Genomic DNA, 17157 nt, shown 5'->3' with positions numbered 1-17157 from the left:
TGAGGTTAAAGCATTCCGACGGGGGGACTTTCCCCCATGAAAGTAATGAGGGGCAGACAATCGACGTCATCAGAAGCTGTGACATGGCACAGAAGTCAAGAGGGTGGCAAGAGAGTCCAGGCTTTTATTTGCAAAAGCACAAGCCACACACACACACACACACACACAAATGAACAATATGATATGATAAGATTTGCTCCTGCTACCTTATCATCGCTATCAACTTATTGGCCAGACAGTGGAAACTGCCTAAGTTGGGTGATAACACACCTAATACTTTTGAGTTATTTTTAATGTCGTTAAATTGATAATGAACGAAAGGTTGTGCAGATTAAAGGTCTTGTAGGCAGATTACAAAAAAAAAAGAAAACTATTTGACATAAATAAGTTATATTAGTTTCAATAATATATATTACTTTCAATTTCAATTTAAGCATTTTTGTCATGTAATAAATATATAACCAGCTTTCTAATACTTAAATTTGAAAACTTACATATTTATCACATTTCCTTTCTACCATTTCTAGTACCCACTGTACAAACAGTTGTTTGCACTTTTGATGGCTTCATTGAACCAGCAGCTCTTTTTGAATCGGCTGCCTTTGGAAAATTCCTTGTTTCACTTCGCATTTGCATTATCATCACTTGGCCACAGATACAAAAGTCTATATAAGTATAGAAGGGGGGAAAAAAATAGAAGGTGGAGCACGAAAGTGCGAGATGAAGAAGTTTGCGATGATGATGCGACCTTGCTGATTGCGTACCTATATTTGTGGACACGATTATGTGGCTGTGCGGTGTTTGTGTAGGTTTTCCGCCCATTTGCTTGTTGCCGGGCAATATGGAATTGCAATTGCAATTGCAACCGCAATTGAAACTTGGTGGTGCACGGGCATGCGGAAATGTGAATTGTTTCTTGGGTTTGATCAGCTCTCGAGTTCTCAACGCAGCTCAGCTCAGCGCAGCTCCTTTGTTCCAATTATAGATGCGAGTTCTGGGCATATCGCCTATATATATATATATATGTATATATCTCCATATATAAGTTATTTTCGCATACATATGTATGTGTATATGTATGTGCCGGTTTGTGTCTGGCGCTCTACTGATATCGGTAGCCAGACGGTTGGAATGACTGATCTCTCCGCTGGCTGAGGTAAGTCCAGTACTAACTAAGTACATATGCATAAGTACGAGTTACGAGTCTGGGGCACTTCTTGATTGGATTGAAAGTGCATAAATCATGTCATGAATGAAGTTGAATGCACTACTGCAACAACATTCTGCGATATCCACAGGCGGGCATTCTTGAATCTTGAATTCCCTTCGTATCTGAAGTAAAACCAATGCGATATATGAATGACTTTGAGTGAGGCAAACGAAAGGAATTTCTGCGAGATTACTTCTATTACACTTGCTCTAGATATGGCTTAGTAATATTAATATTTTAACCACAAACTCTTAATCAAGGTTTATGAATTTCCTTCTATCAAGATTATTTATTTTGTAAATTTTTTAGATAAGCACAAGTTTTCTCACGAAAATGTTGAGCCAAGCATATTTTATAAATAACTACGATTAGGTCATAGTTTCAAAGATTTGTGCTGGCAGAAACCAAGTAAGATGGTAATCTTCTTAGTTGGACAACGTAGATGTAAGACATTCAGGAAGACATTAATATTGATTAGTTGAACCATAAATTGAAAGTATTCATTCCATAAACATAATTTATGAACACATCGCGGAACCTATACCCGGTATAATGAAGCGATTAAAATGTAAAGCATTTACATATGAAACGATGACCCACAGAAAGATCGTAAAATAGATGAATGAATGTGAGGATGGGATATCCAACTATTTAAATGCGATTGCCCTTTGCCAAGATTTTGCCAACACAGCTGTCGATGGATATTCCCCTCAGCCCTTTCCTTACCCTCCCCCCTCCCCTCACATCTCTTTTGGAATAGCTGGCTCCAACGACCCAAAGCCCTAGGACAATTGCCAAGGCAACCAATAGCCACTAAAAGGCTTAGATAATCCATTAGTGCCAGAGGCCAGGCCAAAAGGTATAAAACGTACCGAGGAACACAGACATCGTCGTTGACTAACGACGATTAAATACCCTCTCCTCATAGTCATATATGTACTAACAAAAAAAAAAAGATTATTTGTATAGTAATATTTGTTCTGAGTAATGAGCTTCGATATAAAAGTTTTGTGCAACTAAGAGAAATTACTTTAAAATTAATTTGAATGAAATGCACAATGATTAATTCAACGGATTATCAAACTTTAGGCATTCTGTAAAATATTTTTAAATTTAAGTAATTGTCTGTCACGCTGAATAATATTAATAAAAAAATGTACAAAAAATAAAATGAAAAGAAATTAAAAGTTTTGAACTATGATTATTATACAAAATTTAAATAACTTTTATAATTTGTAATCATATTATAACTCATTTTAGTGAATTTCTTGTATAGGAATTGTACTCAAAGGTTAAAAGGGTGCTCCTAAAAAAGGGGACATTGCCAGGACGACGAGAAGAATATCCTGTGCGTGCGGGTGCGTCGGTGAGAAAGTGTGTGTGTGTGTGTGTGTGTGTGTGTGTGCATATATATGTATGTATGTGTCGACACAGCAATTTGTACAAGTCAATCCCGTTGGCGCCAAAAGTCTACGGTGCTGCCAATGGCAAAAGGAAAAACCCGAGAGCGAAAGATGAAAATCGGCTTAAAAAAAAGCGCCCAGCAAAAGGTGCTCCATGGTGTCCCCTTTTCCCTAGAAACCCCATCTCCCCCCCTCCTCCTCCTTCCTCCCTCGAGAGGATAATTTATAACCCGACAAACTTTGCGTACAAAAGTTTTCGCTCTTCGCCGAGTTCTTTTTATATACATATATACTTTTTTTTCCGATTTTTTCGTAGTGCTGCGTTGCGATGAAAAGTTTTGTACGTTGCGCGGCGTTGGCGATTTTTAATTCCTTTGCTAAATTGTTTAAAAATGTTGGAGAAGAATTCTGCAGAGCATGGAACTTTTGCCACCCGCGATTGGCAAACGGATAAGTAACAAAAAAGTTTGTGGCATGTTGACCACTTTGTCGTCGGCCTTTGGCTAGTTTTAATACCGTGGGTATGGTTTTTTGAGGGTATTATGTTTTCCTGGACACCAGCTGCTATAACTCATCTATCTCTCACCTGTGTAGAACTCAAGATCTGTAACACCTACAGATATGAATTTTGGGATGTAGATTTTAAATGCTGTCTTTATTTGTTGTATATCATTAAAATTGATGTGGGCTTTGTTAGTTACCCCATAAAATATTTTTTATTCCATATACATAATAAGAAGTATGTATTAAGGCATGTTCTTCAGAAGTGCGGAGCTATGGAAAATGTTCTAATAGCCTAGGTATCTCCAAGTACGAACATTCCATTTGAACTACCCCTCCTCTTTTTTTATCCTTTCTGTGCACTTTCCGCTTCAGTGTCGATGCAATTTGTATTAGGAAAGTTTTGTGAATTCAAAAGGGGGCGGATGGCGCGAAAGAATTTCAGAGTGCGCAAAGTATCTGAAGGCAATAAATTCCGAGTAACGAACATTTTTCAGCATCTCTGATTTATGCTCAATTAGCAACTACTGGCAGTGCCCCCCGTACATCCAGATACCAGATACGTAATCCATAAACCTGACAACGGCTTCACACGACATCCATCAAAACTCTTTTTGGCGCTTCTGCATGACTTTTATGGCAGAGAGAACCAACCCCTCCCCCCTCGCTCAGTTCTTTTTTGGGGCCGTAAAACCATTTAAGTCGCTGCCGCCGACGCCTTTCGAAGATTTTATGCTCAGTTAACCCGATATAGTGGGGAAGTGGGGCGAGAACGACCCCCTGGCAATGATCGTAAAAACTATACACGCGCCTCCCTCCGTCATAAATGCGTCAAAGTCAATTTGGTTTATCCTTCTCCTTGGTCCTGTTCCTATATATGTATCTGCATGCTCCTCGCACTCATCACGCGATATTTTTTATGACTTAATACGATTTTACCAAGTTTTTGGTTGGCAAGCAAAAAAAAAAAGGTGCTGGGGATGACGGACTTTGCGAGTTTACCGCTCGTAAAAATTAATTTAAATTGATTCCACTGATGAGTTGAAGCTGTTGGTTGGTTGCCTTTTGGCAGCGGTTCAAGAAACCTTTTAAAGGAAGAGTTTTGGCCTTAGGTGATTGCAATGAGTTATATGGCCTTTTAAAAACTTGTAAGTTATCCACAAATGAGTTGGTTGCAGCTAATGAATAAATGTTCAAATTGTTTTAACAGATTAAAAATAATATTCTATTAGCTGCGTTTATTTTTATTGGCTCCTAAAAAGAATTTCAAAAATATATTATAAATAGTCCGAATTATGAATAAAATTTGCTGTGCTGAATCTTCAGCGACCTTTGTTGGCACCTAATTTATTCATTATCTAACCATAAATTAAATAAAGCCTAAGCAAACGCAGCTGGAGTGAAGCATTCACTCAAGTTTCGAACTGAAACCAGTTATCATCTGAGCGAAATCTACGACTCAGTCGCAATTCTCAAATTAGATAAGAAAATTTCCGCTTATAATAAGAGTTTTATTCGCGCTAACTTCTTTAGATACTCATACGTAGATTGGTAGTTGGTCGTGCGAAGAAAGTGGTAGTTATGGAGTGTACGAAATTGTCATCGATTTCGTGGAAAAGAAAGTGACGAGGTGGCCGAGAGGTTAAGGCGTTGGACTGCTAATCCAATGTGCTCTGCACGCGTGGGTTCGAATCCCATCCTCGTCGAGTGGAATTTTTTTGTTTTTTCCATTGGAATATTAACGCAAAAAAACCATGTGTGAATTACTTTATGGAATATTTTAACTTGAATTTAACTCTTATTTTATATAACTATTTAAACTGGTTGGCGTTCATTTAAGATGGTTAATGTCAAACTAATTGGGTTTCTTGATCAAGAAACTGCTTTTAAATTAAACATTTTATCACTATGATAATTATAACAGAAATACAACCATTTACAGATAGAATATGCATTATATAGAATAGGTATTGATGTACTATAAAAAATGTATTTCAGTTCTAACCCATTTTGTTGACCCCAAAAGGCAAACATTGCATTTTTGGCAGCATTTGTCTCTATGCCATTTTTTTTTAGTTTTCGTACCTTTTGGTTTCCTGGCTGGAGTCATACATCAATATATTTTGGCTGCCTGATTTGCGGCTAGGCATATATATTTTCTTCTGATGCCGCGCTTTTGCCCATCCATAGCACAACCCAATTGGCCATAAAGCCAACGGCCAGAAACGCCGAGGCAACTTCGCTTGGTCCTGATGAAAGTGGCGCTGCTGGGGGATTGGAAAACCAAATCCATGCACAATTGCTAACCCTCCGCACTTGTGGCCAAAAATCAAAATCTTGAAAAAAAAAACAAGCCGCCTGCGAGATGGAAAGCCGAGCGAAATGAATTGGATTGAATTGGAATGGTGGGCGATAAAAATAAATCTTTGCGAGTGCGCAACGCGGCGCCATCAAACAGCTGACGTGCTGCAAGGATAAGGAGGAGGATGGAAGGAGAGGGGGAAAACGGGGGTGGCAGGGGGTGGCAGGGCAGACTGGTAATGATGAAATTGAATTGTCCTGGCTGCACTCGAAGGGATGCGGGTAACTGCCGCCAGTGCCATAAGTCATACATGGAGCGTTATCCTTGAGGATTTTGCATTCTCCACAATTGGAATATTGCGAGTGCTACACTGGGCAAAATAAGCCATGCACCTTATTAACACTTTATTCTTAAAATCTCATTCAGCTATTTTATTAGTTTTCTTTTTCTTTTTTGTACTCCTTAAGCTTTCATTATAGATCATATAAATATATTTATAAATCTTTATTTAATATTGATCCAGATTTCTAACAGTGCCTAGTTGAGGTTAAGGGTTGTGGGGCATGTTAAGTCACTAACTTTTTGCCCCTTCCACGTCTGCAATGTATCTTCGAAATCAAGCGATTTGAGTCGCCTTGCGTCAACTCAGTTCAAGTCACTTCAATATGCAAATGCTGCTCAATTGAGCTTGTCTTTCATTTTTATGTCCCGAACAGCTCTAACCCTTTCCTTTTTCGCCTTTAAAGCCCTCTTGGCCGGTCTAAAACATTTTCGCCGAATTTTCCATCTTGGCATCAACTTTCCCATAGACGCCATCAAATTTGATGCCTTTTCTATCGCTGGCCATTTTGCAGCGGGTTCATAAAAAGGCAACACACACACACGCACACACACAAACTTAACGATATGAGCGAAAATGTTCATTGAAGAAGCTGCCATAAATGGATCAATTCGGTTAGATGGGCAGCTTCTGGTGTCCACCAAAGTGTGGATTCATTCGGACATTTGGAAGGGGAAACCTCGCAGACATCCTTTTTTTTCCTATGCCATGAAGAAATCGTTGTGGAGAATAATGAGTTTTGGATTATGTTTAGTGTCGATTGTTTATGGTCAAATGGGAATTTGCTTAAGAGCACACAACAGCTAAAGGCGTTGAAAAATGGCAAAAAAATCATATGACTTCTGTTTAATGTCTTTAGATTATTTGCTGATTTCATGTGCCAAGTAGATGTTAAACTTGCGACCAAAATTGACCATTTCAGAAAATAAAGACATCGATTATAATAAATTCCTTTGCACATCAAATTACTTTTTAGCAGGAACATCTTGAATTAGTTCCTTATTTAAAAATAAATATGTATACTAGTACCAAAAAGGTGGTTATTAAATGTTAAGTATATGTTATATATATGCCTACACATATTTTACTTACCATCTCTTACATTTCCAGAGCCCAAAAACCAGTTATGTAATCCCTTTTGTAGGCATACAAACTCACCTGTACTTTCAAGGTCGCAACCTAAAAAGAAACCTACCAATTCACATGGCCCGCGGCAAAATCCAAGACCAGACACGAGTTACATTACGACTTTCACCCACAACAGGGCGAACAAAAAGGGCATCCAAAAATCAGGGGGAAAGGAGTAGGTAGCGAATCCACTTGGTCGTCTTGGTGGATTGGGTCAAATGGACGACCCACTGCGATGGTCGATGGCGAGCTGATTGAATAATCGCACCGCCATGTGGGGGACAGTGGAACAAATCGCGTCTAATAGACTGATTAATATATAAGATTTCCAGTTTGGCCCAAGTCAAGTCCACCACCCACCTCCACCTCGAAATCACGTAGCCCCTGCCCCGCCCCTTTTTTCAGCATGTAACACGATTCGTGTGGATTAACTGCGCTCAACTTGATTGATTGTTTAAATGATGTATAGACATTTGATGGTCGTTTTTTTTCGCCTGCTTGTGTTCGCCTTCTTGCCTTTGGCTTTTCTAACTACACTCAACGAAATATATACAAGTTTTGATTTATGTATTATATTTAGGCTTAATACCCAGTTACATTTTTTAGAGGAAAATGCGCCAAAAGTAGAAATAAACTTGTATATCCTTTGCAGAAAACTTAATATTGAAAATGTTTTAGTAACGAATATACCTCAATATATCACCATGATAATAAAGCTACACATCTTTTTTTTCAGTGCATTCACAGCTCACACCTCGCTTGTATTTTCTGCAAAAGTCTGGCTACTGCTCTTCTAATTAGTAACATTCAGGCGAGAAATTAACTTTTGAAGAATTCTCGTTTCTTTTTTTCGCTTTTGATTTTGGCAAACTTTTTTTTCGAATGGTAAGCACATCAAATTGATTGAGCGGCGCAAAGGAATAAGTTTCTATTTTTTTCGCAAACGGAAATGGCATCATAATGAAACAACCCTTTGGTAAGTTTTGAAGAAAGAAATAAAATATAATTTGTATGGAAATTATAAATAATGTTATATACTAGACGGATGTCCGGATGTGTTCATTGATTTACACAAAGTATGCCCAACTGAAGTGGAAGTGAAAATATTTTAGATAAATTTAACTACTTTTATAATAAAGGATACTCATGCTTGAAATGTATTTTTGATCCTTAGCAAGGACATGTGCATCATATGTAGTATAGCTTACAAGATTAAACAATAGGTATCAATAGTGCATCACATCGTTTTCTTCACCTAAACTTATGTGGTTCCGCTGTAAAGTATGCAATGCCATTTAGCCTTTATTATCCTGGCCAACCAAGCAAAGGATATATGAATGTAGTGCCCTCTCACTCTGCCCCACTCTGTCACGCTCTAGCCCCATCTCCCTCCCACTTGGGAACACCTTAAGTGCGCGGTGGCCAAAGGCGGATGCGTAGTTTTTGGTTATAAAAAAGAAATATTACGCATTATGCCAAATTGGCGGAGACTGTCGGGCGGCAATAATAACGTTTAGGGTTAAATGCATGACACAATGGCAGACAGTTTTAGTGTTCGCCGGTTATAAAGTCTACGAAAATACGCACTCCCCTCGAAAGTAAGGGTTATGTTATAACCCCATTGATAAGAAGAGAAGAGAGCATCGCAAATGTTTATGCACTTTTGGTCTGCAAAAAGTTACTCACTCCTATCGCAACTTTTCCACGGACTTTTTGCATACTTTTCATACATACGGTTTTCACTGCGGTTTCTTTTCTTTTCCTAAAAGGTGAGATTAGGATGTGAATGGAATGGAGTGCATAAACTAACAAAGTAACGTATTGAAGTGCATTCCCACTATTTAATAAAATGGTCAATATATTTCACCAACAAACAGGCGATACGTTGCACTTAAAATGCATATAAAAAATTATATTTTTCGAAGGCAAGGAAAAGCCACGAGTTTATAGGATTTACATAAATGATTATAATGATAATAATGTATAGTAATATAATAATGATAATGATATATATATATTATGATATATTATATATAGATATAGATATAGATCTCAACATTATTATCTGAGCCACAAATCCTGAGATAATTTACTTTTTCCAAATCAATTTATTAGTAACTTCAATTTCTCTTAGTTTCGTAACCATTTCCTATTCTATTTGTTTCAGTTCTTAGGCCATTAATCTTCTAGGCGGTCAATTGTCTACCTCTAGGTTAAGTATTTTTCAGCAAATCTCTATAGGTAACTTATGTAAATGTTAACAGGCACTAAAAATGAAACAATGCCGGCAAACTAACCTACTGCCAAATACAAATTTATTGAGGCAACACCAAGAACCCAAACCAAACCAAAAAAAAAAGAAAAAAACAGGAAAAAAACCCACAAACTCAGTTCAGTTCATAGGTATGTTGTAAAGGATGTTCGTAGTCGTTTCGCCTAACGACACTAATAAAATATTGAACAGGCCATCGATAACCGAAAGGAGTTACTGTCAACGAACCCTTGAGACGATGGGCGGTGGAAAATGCTTGTGGGTGGGGCTGGGAAAGCGCTTACGTCGATGGCAAAGATGACGATTAAAACAAATTTCCACGACAACCTGGCGCCGTTTAGCCAGCGGAAGGAAGCGAAATTGTTAAACGCAAAAGTTGCAAAATGTCAGGGATACATTATGGCCTAGGGGGGGGGGGTGGTGGAGGGAGGGGAGCGGTGGATAAGTGGGCGGAAGATGGGACTTTACGACAGACAAACTCGAGGGCTTGCACCTTCTTTTTGCGGAGTTGCAGGGGAAATGGGGCAACTTGGCAACTTGCAGACAAGTTTTAAATGAATGAGCAGCGGCTTCCGTTCGATGCGTTCCAAACTGGCCAATGCCCAGAACTAGAAAGTACACTCGATGAAAGGGAAGATACTTACAAAAGATACAGATACTTTGTACAAAGAATTAGGTTTCCAAAACCAAAGCCTTTCCTTATTTATCTAGCACTCAATACTGCTTTTAAAAGGACTACAGATATATATTTGAATACGAAATAGTAAATAATAATATAGAAAACAATGTAAATGACACTTATAATATTTATTACATTATTTATCTAAAGTAAACATTATTGTTTCAAGTGTAACGTTTGTGCGTATATGCCACGGAATCGGTGGCTGGTGTGTCCATCCTGTGAAGCATGACAATGGCCAAAAGGATGCTTCCTCGAGTGGCGACCACTTGCCAATTGCGATTATGGTTTATGTACACCACGATAAAGGTCGTCAATAGGTCGCCTTCGCCACACAAGCTCAGCTACCTCAAGGATAGTCCCAAGTCCCCATCCCAATCCCCGCCGGCTGAAAGTATCCTTGCAAGGAGCAACTTTTCGTACTTCGCTATCTGTTACAACTGTTGGAACTTTTGCTGACCATTGGAGCGCCTTCAATGGCTCAATTATTTGCCCCAATCCTCGTTTTTTCTTCTCCAGTTGAGTTGGTTTGATTTCGGTTTTGGTTTTGTTCTTCTATTTTTTTTTTTTTCTGCTACAAGGATAATTTCTCGTGGCGTCAGTCAAGCGCGCTCACCCATAGACATAAATATTTAAGGACACACACTGGATTTGAGCCGGGCTTTCGAGTGTTATTAGCGTAATTGAGTTTGTTAGCCAATTATGCATGCAATGAGCCAGAAACGCCAACGTTCGCCGCCTTCAAAAGTTGAACCAAACAAATTTAAAGACCGTCCTTGAATCGCACATTTGAATGGAAAATTCGTGGCAGGGCGCGTCGTCTGTGCAACAGTTCTTGAAAATTGCATTTTCTTAATTTATTTGCTATGCTAATTTATTTATTGACTGACTGGCCACGAATGCCAACAGCCCAATGTCATTTGGCCACAGACGACACGACCCGTGGCATCCTGAAAATCACGCAGACAAGTGCCATATTAAACAGCAGGTGCCACAAATTTCGACTCAAAAATGTATTGAAACAAAGGACACTTTAACTTAAATAAATATGAATTTGAAAAAATTTATATATGTATATTTGTTAGCTAGCAAATATCTTTATTACTCCATCATACAGTTTGATTTTTCAGAAAAGTTTATAATTTTGTATTTTCATTGCTAGTATTGTGAACTCGTCTGTATGTGCAGCCAATTGCATTCTGCATTCAGTTCGTGAAGGGAATGCCCCAAAATGAAGCAGGAAGCCAGCAGAAATGCTGATTTTTGATGGAGGTGTGGCAAATTGAACACATGTTCATTGCCAAATTCTTGAATTAAATTGGCAACGAGCATTTCCAAATTGATAATCAACAAAATTTACATTCGGGTGTTGGTAATTAAAACACGGAAAGACAAGAGAGCAGAAAGTTCTAAATATAACAGAAAAAAAAACAAATAAATTAAAGCTTGTACTCTTTAAAGTATCTACACATGTCATATATTTTTAAGTGTCTAAATCCCTTTAAAACATATATGTATCTGCATTTCTAGCGCCTTAAATTATTACACAATCCTGATAACTCATTTATGGCCTGTCGTCTGTGCTATCTTTGTATCTATTTTGCACACTTAAAAAGTTGGCATAAAAAGAACAGAAACCGCAACAAAAAGAAAAAAAGAAACAATAAAACCGAGTGTAAAACGCAGAAAGTAACCACCAGAAGGGAAAACAACAAATTCGAACAAAATGTTTGCCCTTCGCGAAGACAATGCAAGTTAAATTACGTCACGCAAGCGAATTTAACCCCGAAAAAATGGCAAAAAAAAAAAGAAAAGATACTGTGTGAATTTTCGGGTGCCAGCACCAACACACACACGCAAGCACTCACACACACACACACACACACACACTAACACACAGTAAAAGGAACAGGATGCCCCTGTGGATATGCAACGCTCAATTTGCCATTGCCAACCACAATGGCAACCGAAATTGGCAACTTAATTTATGTGCTGCGCTAATTAGCACCATAATTTAATTTCCAATTGGCAAACGGAAAACGGGGAGAAAAAAAATGGGGAAAGCGAGTGGTGAAAAATCGGGGAAAATGGAAAAATGGAAAATGAGAACTGGGCTAACAATGCAAATGCAAATGCAATGCCTGTTGCTGCCAATCGCATATGCTTCGTTTGAGCTGAGATTGCGCGGGTAAACAAAATGCATTTAACCCTTTTGCGTACTCTTCAAAAGAAAAAGGTAAATTAGTTGATATATTAAATAAGTATTATTATTTATTTTTCAAATACTGTTAGTCATAAAATTGTCATTGATTAGAAAATTACTTTTATTTAAGCTTAATTAAGCGAACTACAAATTGTTTATATAATGACTTTTTCACTTTCTCAACAGATATTTCCACTTTTAAAGGGTATCTGTGTGACTGAGTTAAAACCACAAAAATTCCCACATTTCACATTTCTTATTCATTTTCCGATCACTTGCGCTCCGCATGCGAAATTCCGATGAAAAATCCGGAGCTGCCGAAATAAAATCGAATTAAATGCAGTGCACATATGTCGCCACCCCGTGGATCCCCCGTTTTTTTTTTTTGGTGCAAACCAACCCCCCATCTGCGCACACGCCCCCTAACAAATGATGTTGACCGCCCATGGTCATGGATGCTAATTAATCTTGATTTTCAAACCGGGCAAAAGCACGCAAGCAGGAGGAACTGTGAGTGTCCTTTACGTCAAAGTGACAATTAAATTAATCATGATGGCAAACGATTATGTCAACAGGACACACAGGACACAGTGACACACACACACAGTGGACTAGAGGAGCGGCGGGGGAGCTGAACTAAAAAAAGGATGTCGCACATCAGAGCAGAGAAGTATGCATGTCTCTACTGCTTCAAAATCTAATTATAGCCGGAGCATCAAACTTATAATTAACATTTCGACCGCAGCACAAAAAAATTGGGAATGTGCGAAAGAAACGAGCAAAGCGCCAAAAGCAGTTACTTACGTTGCATGTGCTAGACATTTTTAATTAGTTTTGCGGTTAAAAACTTTAGCATTGACTTTAAATTTAAAGAAAGATGTGTCAATGTTTTGCTTAAAACTTGTGGGGTCAACTTTTAACTGCTCTCCTCTCCTCGCCTTTCTTGTCAAAATCAACTTCGTTTAATTTATTGTTTAACAATATGACACTATTTCTTGGCGTTTTGATGATTTTACTGTTTCTTTGGTTGGAAGTGTACAATTGTTGAAGCACACTTTTCAAACTGCGCGCCTTTTGAAACAGGGCTGTCGCTTTCGATCAAAAACAGACAGGTGGCAACGCTGACACGCAGCATAAATGCAATTAATTTAATACAGCGCTAAGTGCATATTGAAAATACACAATTTCCAAATTCGAAATTACATAAAAAACTTCAAAAACTATTACAATAAAAGCCAAGCAAACACTCATAGATTATTAGTTAAATTATGTCGATTGTGTTATCGCTAGTAGTCCATCTCTAATCGCACGAGGTGAAGAAATCGCAAAGAATTTCGGAACTTTTATTGAATTAAACATAAAAAAAAACAATTGAAAATGACGGAAGCAGCGGAAATCAACGGCAGAGAAGAAGTGGAGGATGACGAGCAGGATAAAAAGCAAAAGAAATCCGATGTGAAACGACATGACGACGGCGCCGCAGGTAAATAAATATTTCACATGCCGCAACTCATTCCACTGAAAAATTGCAAAAAAATGACTGGCATCTATGAAATATCATGTATTGTGCACCAATCCTTAATAAATATGGAGTATTAATACTAAAACTTCATCTTGCTTTTAGATTTGGAACGTGTGACGGATTATGCCGAGGAAAAGGAGATCTCTGCGGACAATATATCCAGCGTAAGTTCATATATTTATTAGCAAGGCAATATTTGTATTAACAACATCCTTTTTTTTTATAATTTACAGGCCGTGGAGCAGTTTGGCAACCAGCGTAACAAGGAGAACGAACTGCGAGTAGCCAAAGAGAAGGAGCTCCAGAAGGTCCAAGTCAAGAAGGAGGACATTGAACTGATTGTACGTATGCGAAACTACAAGGAAGTATTCCCTTTCATTGTAGAGATACAAATATAGTTCATTGCATTAGCTCCAGTTCCCTTAGATTTCCTCCTTTGGTTTCCCATAGATAACTTTCTTCCGATCTTCCTTTTGTAATGGTTTCCTTCCCCTCTGCCCTTTCAGATGAACGAGCTGCTGGTTAGCAAGGCGCATGCCGAGAAAGTGCTCCGCGAGCAGAGCGGCGATGTGGTGGCCGCCTTGGAAGCCATCATCAGCAATTGAGGTGCTCGTGGAATCCGAAGCAATCCGCCGTCTGTTTCTTTTATGTAGCGTAACAACACACTGCTTTATTTGTACATTTATAAACTCTAGCGAAGAAAACAATACAAAACAAAAAGACTTTTAAGCCCACAAATGAGTGAGAGTGCTTACATCGTCTAAACGAATTTATTTTGGAGTTATAATAACTTGCAATTTTATTCAGAATATCGCCACTGCCCATGCGTTCCGTGTCCTTAAGAAAAATGTGATGATGCGTCGTATCCGTGTATAATTTATGTTTATAATTTATGTATCCGATTGCTAAATGAAACAAACGCAAAGTCCTTCGTCTCAGCCGCCCACTTATATTCGTAAATCGTGTAAATATGACTTTTTGGCAGTTGCGTTTGCTTCGCTTTCACATATTGCCCGATTGCTTTCTATACGAAATGAAAATGCTACCAAACGTTATTGGGGAAAACCTGATGCCTCATAGCAGCTCTATACGTTTCATTCCGTTTCATTTTTTTTTTTGGGGGAGAGAGGGAAGGTATTTAAATAGACATATAAATTATGAAACAAAATAGACAATGAAATTCATTTATAACAACTAAAGCAAAATATGCAATAACTACACAACCCAGCAGTTAAGGTTTCAAATAGTGGTGGATTTGAGGAGTAGCTTTTCGTGTGATAGCATTAACTAATTTATGTGATTAAATACTTTTGCAGATTCTCGCACGATGGCGTATTGATGTTCTGCGCCTTTCTGTACAGATCCCGATCGCCAAAGGTACGCGCCTTGGCCAGCATTGAGTCGCCTGTAAATCGTTTATGTTAATATCAGTTTAGTATAGTTCCTCTGCCTAACTTACGATAATTCCTCTCTCGACTGCAGGAGTGTTTTAGATGATTCACAAAGTCCTCTTCCACGGATTCCTCTAATCGGGCCACTGATCCCTGATATTCTGAATAGAAGTTGTCCTTTACGTAGTATGGTACCTTCAGGGAGTTCGTCTCACGCTTCACCGAATATTTACTGCGGATTAGAGAAATGAATCCACATTAGTGCTAAGCTAATTTTTAATTTGGTTTGCTTACTGAGAGGGCGTCAAGCTGTACATTGGGTCCGAGATGAAGAAGGACGACATCATGGAGAGTCCAATGAGCAGCACGATGGGCAGCAAGTTTACCAAGGCCGAAGAGTTGTTACCCTTGATATGGAGATAAAAGGCAGTCGTTTATAATGTGCACAAATGATTTCGACTCGGTACACTTACTTCTCGATCCTCGCGAGCCTGCTGACGACGTCGCTGCTGCCGCATATGGACATTCTGCTGTGGGAATCCGCCGTTGAAGAACATGTTGAACAGCTCCTCGGCACTGATGTCAGCCTGGAATCCACGCGAATATCCATACTCGTTGTTGTAGTATTGCCCGTGTCCATGGTGTCCGCCACCATTGTTGCCGTGACCATTGTGCGACTCATTGATGCCATACAGATCGTAGTTCTTGCGCTTTTCGGCATCCGTAAGTACGCCAGCAGCATTGCCGAGAGCCTTGAAAGCCTCCACCGCACCAGGAGCCTTATTCTTGTCGGGATGCAATTGCAGAGCTAGCTTCTTGTAGGCCTTTTTGATCTCCGAATCAGTGGCCGTCTTGCTAACGCCCAGTACTTCGTAGTAGTCCTTACATCTAATACCAAATGCACAAATGCAATTAGTAATGTGAAAGGCTGGCTATATAGAGTGGTACCTACGTTTTGACCTTTCGCACAGCTTCCAACTGATCTTTGGTGTAATCTGGGGCACTGGAACGGGAATCCGAGTTCACACGTTTCCTCGGCCCGCTGTCCTTCTCATCGCTGGCACCCGCTGTACGGGATTTGCCATTGCTTTCGTTGCTCGGAGTGCTCTTCAACTGGGCAAGTAGCTCTACAAGATGGAAAAGAAACACGTCAGCAGGTCAAAGGTCAATATTCATTTAATGCTGTGGCATGATGTTGTTGATCTGTTGTTAAGTTTTACAAGGACTTTAAAACAAAGGTGCTGCAATAATGCTCTTGTGAAAATAATGAATGCAACGCATCTCTTGTATTGTGTAATGACTATTACTTTACTGCTTTTCATCTTTAGAATATCGTCAAGGCTGTATGTTAAAAGCTAATTCGATAAAGATCGTACCACTCTACCTGGCTTACCCACGAAAGGTGCGACATAACACAAACATAACTTGGTTGTTTCTACTGATAACAAGCCTCAAAGATAACCGCTTTTAAAAGGCAAAGGGAAGCATGCTTGCCAAACTAAATCGCATCAATTGATATGGGAATGTGAACGTAGTTGATCCAGTGGATCTACTTCCTTTGTTATCCTTACTTTTGGCATTATCCGTAGGAAAGAGCCTCTCCGCCTTGAGAAGGAACTTCTCGGCCTTTTCGATTTTGCCCGCGGCGAGCGCTTGGACCGCGAAGTCGATGCACCGCTGGGCCTCGTCCTTGTTTCCGTCCATGGCGCCTTAGTGCGTAATCACTAGTTTTAGCTAGTTAACTACGTGGTGATCAAAGTAAATAGTGAGGCTCCGCTCTCTTTATTTGTGTGCGTGAGCGTGTGACGTCTATGGGCTTACGCACCAACACACACGTACGCCTGCTGGGTTCTGGGCTCGAAAAGCCTTGTTAAACACGGCTTTTTTTAGCCTCCCACCTTGCACCTTTTTCACTGTGAATTTGCTTTTCACTACACTTTCAATTTAATTGATTTATTTCGGTCAAATTTTTCGTCAGCCGAGAAAAACAAGGGAGTTGCCACCCAGTCAAGGCAAAAAACACGAGCAGAGATGCTTTCATATGCAGGCTGTGCTATTATATAGCTTGTTTTTATTGCTAAAATCCAGTCACCTAATATTTTAAGAAATAAATAAGAATAAAAATCGTAAGCATATTTAAAACAATTTATGAAAAATTTAAATTTCTAAATATAATTGTATTATATTATTATTATTAAACTGGAAC

The 17157-nt window shown here is 39.0% G+C and overlaps 2 protein-coding genes and 1 non-coding gene across 4 annotated transcripts; 2 read left to right on the top strand and 1 right to left on the bottom strand.

The window, feature by feature from the left end:
- Positions 1–4738: 4738 nt before the first annotated feature.
- Positions 4739–4820, top strand: tRNA:Ser-GCT-2-2 (transfer RNA:Serine-GCT 2-2). Its single transcript has one exon. It is a non-coding gene; the product is annotated as a tRNA-Leu (tRNA).
- Positions 4821–12946: 8126 nt separating this feature from the next.
- On the top strand, positions 12947–14327 carry CG9922 (uncharacterized protein). 2 transcript variants are annotated; one of them, NM_001275627.1, is made up of 4 exons: positions 12947–13521; positions 13663–13724; positions 13794–13901; positions 14067–14327. In NM_001275627.1, the coding sequence occupies exons 1-4, from the start codon at positions 13416–13418 to the stop codon at positions 14163–14165; spliced, it is 375 nt and encodes a 124-aa protein (NP_001262556.1). In that variant the 5' UTR covers positions 12947–13415; the 3' UTR covers positions 14166–14327. The 2 variants fall into 2 exon arrangements, with proteins under 2 accessions (NP_001262556.1, NP_650329.1); NM_142072.3 differs by having other exon boundaries at positions 13327–13521.
- Positions 14304–16974, bottom strand: CG3061 (uncharacterized protein). Its single transcript, NM_142071.3, has 6 exons — positions 16523–16974; positions 15904–16078; positions 15425–15839; positions 15246–15358; positions 15020–15183; positions 14304–14965 (listed from the first exon to the last, which is right to left on the bottom strand). Exons 1-6 carry the CDS (start codon positions 16653–16655, stop codon positions 14853–14855), a joined length of 1113 nt encoding a protein of 370 aa, NP_650328.1. The 5' UTR covers positions 16656–16974; the 3' UTR covers positions 14304–14852.
- Positions 16975–17157: the final 183 nt, after the last annotated feature.

This window comes from Drosophila melanogaster, chromosome 3R (assembly GCF_000001215.4).
Source record: "Drosophila melanogaster chromosome 3R".
NCBI lineage: Eukaryota > Metazoa > Arthropoda > Insecta > Diptera > Drosophilidae > Drosophila > Drosophila melanogaster.
This window is presented reverse-complemented; position numbering and strand designations above follow the sequence as displayed.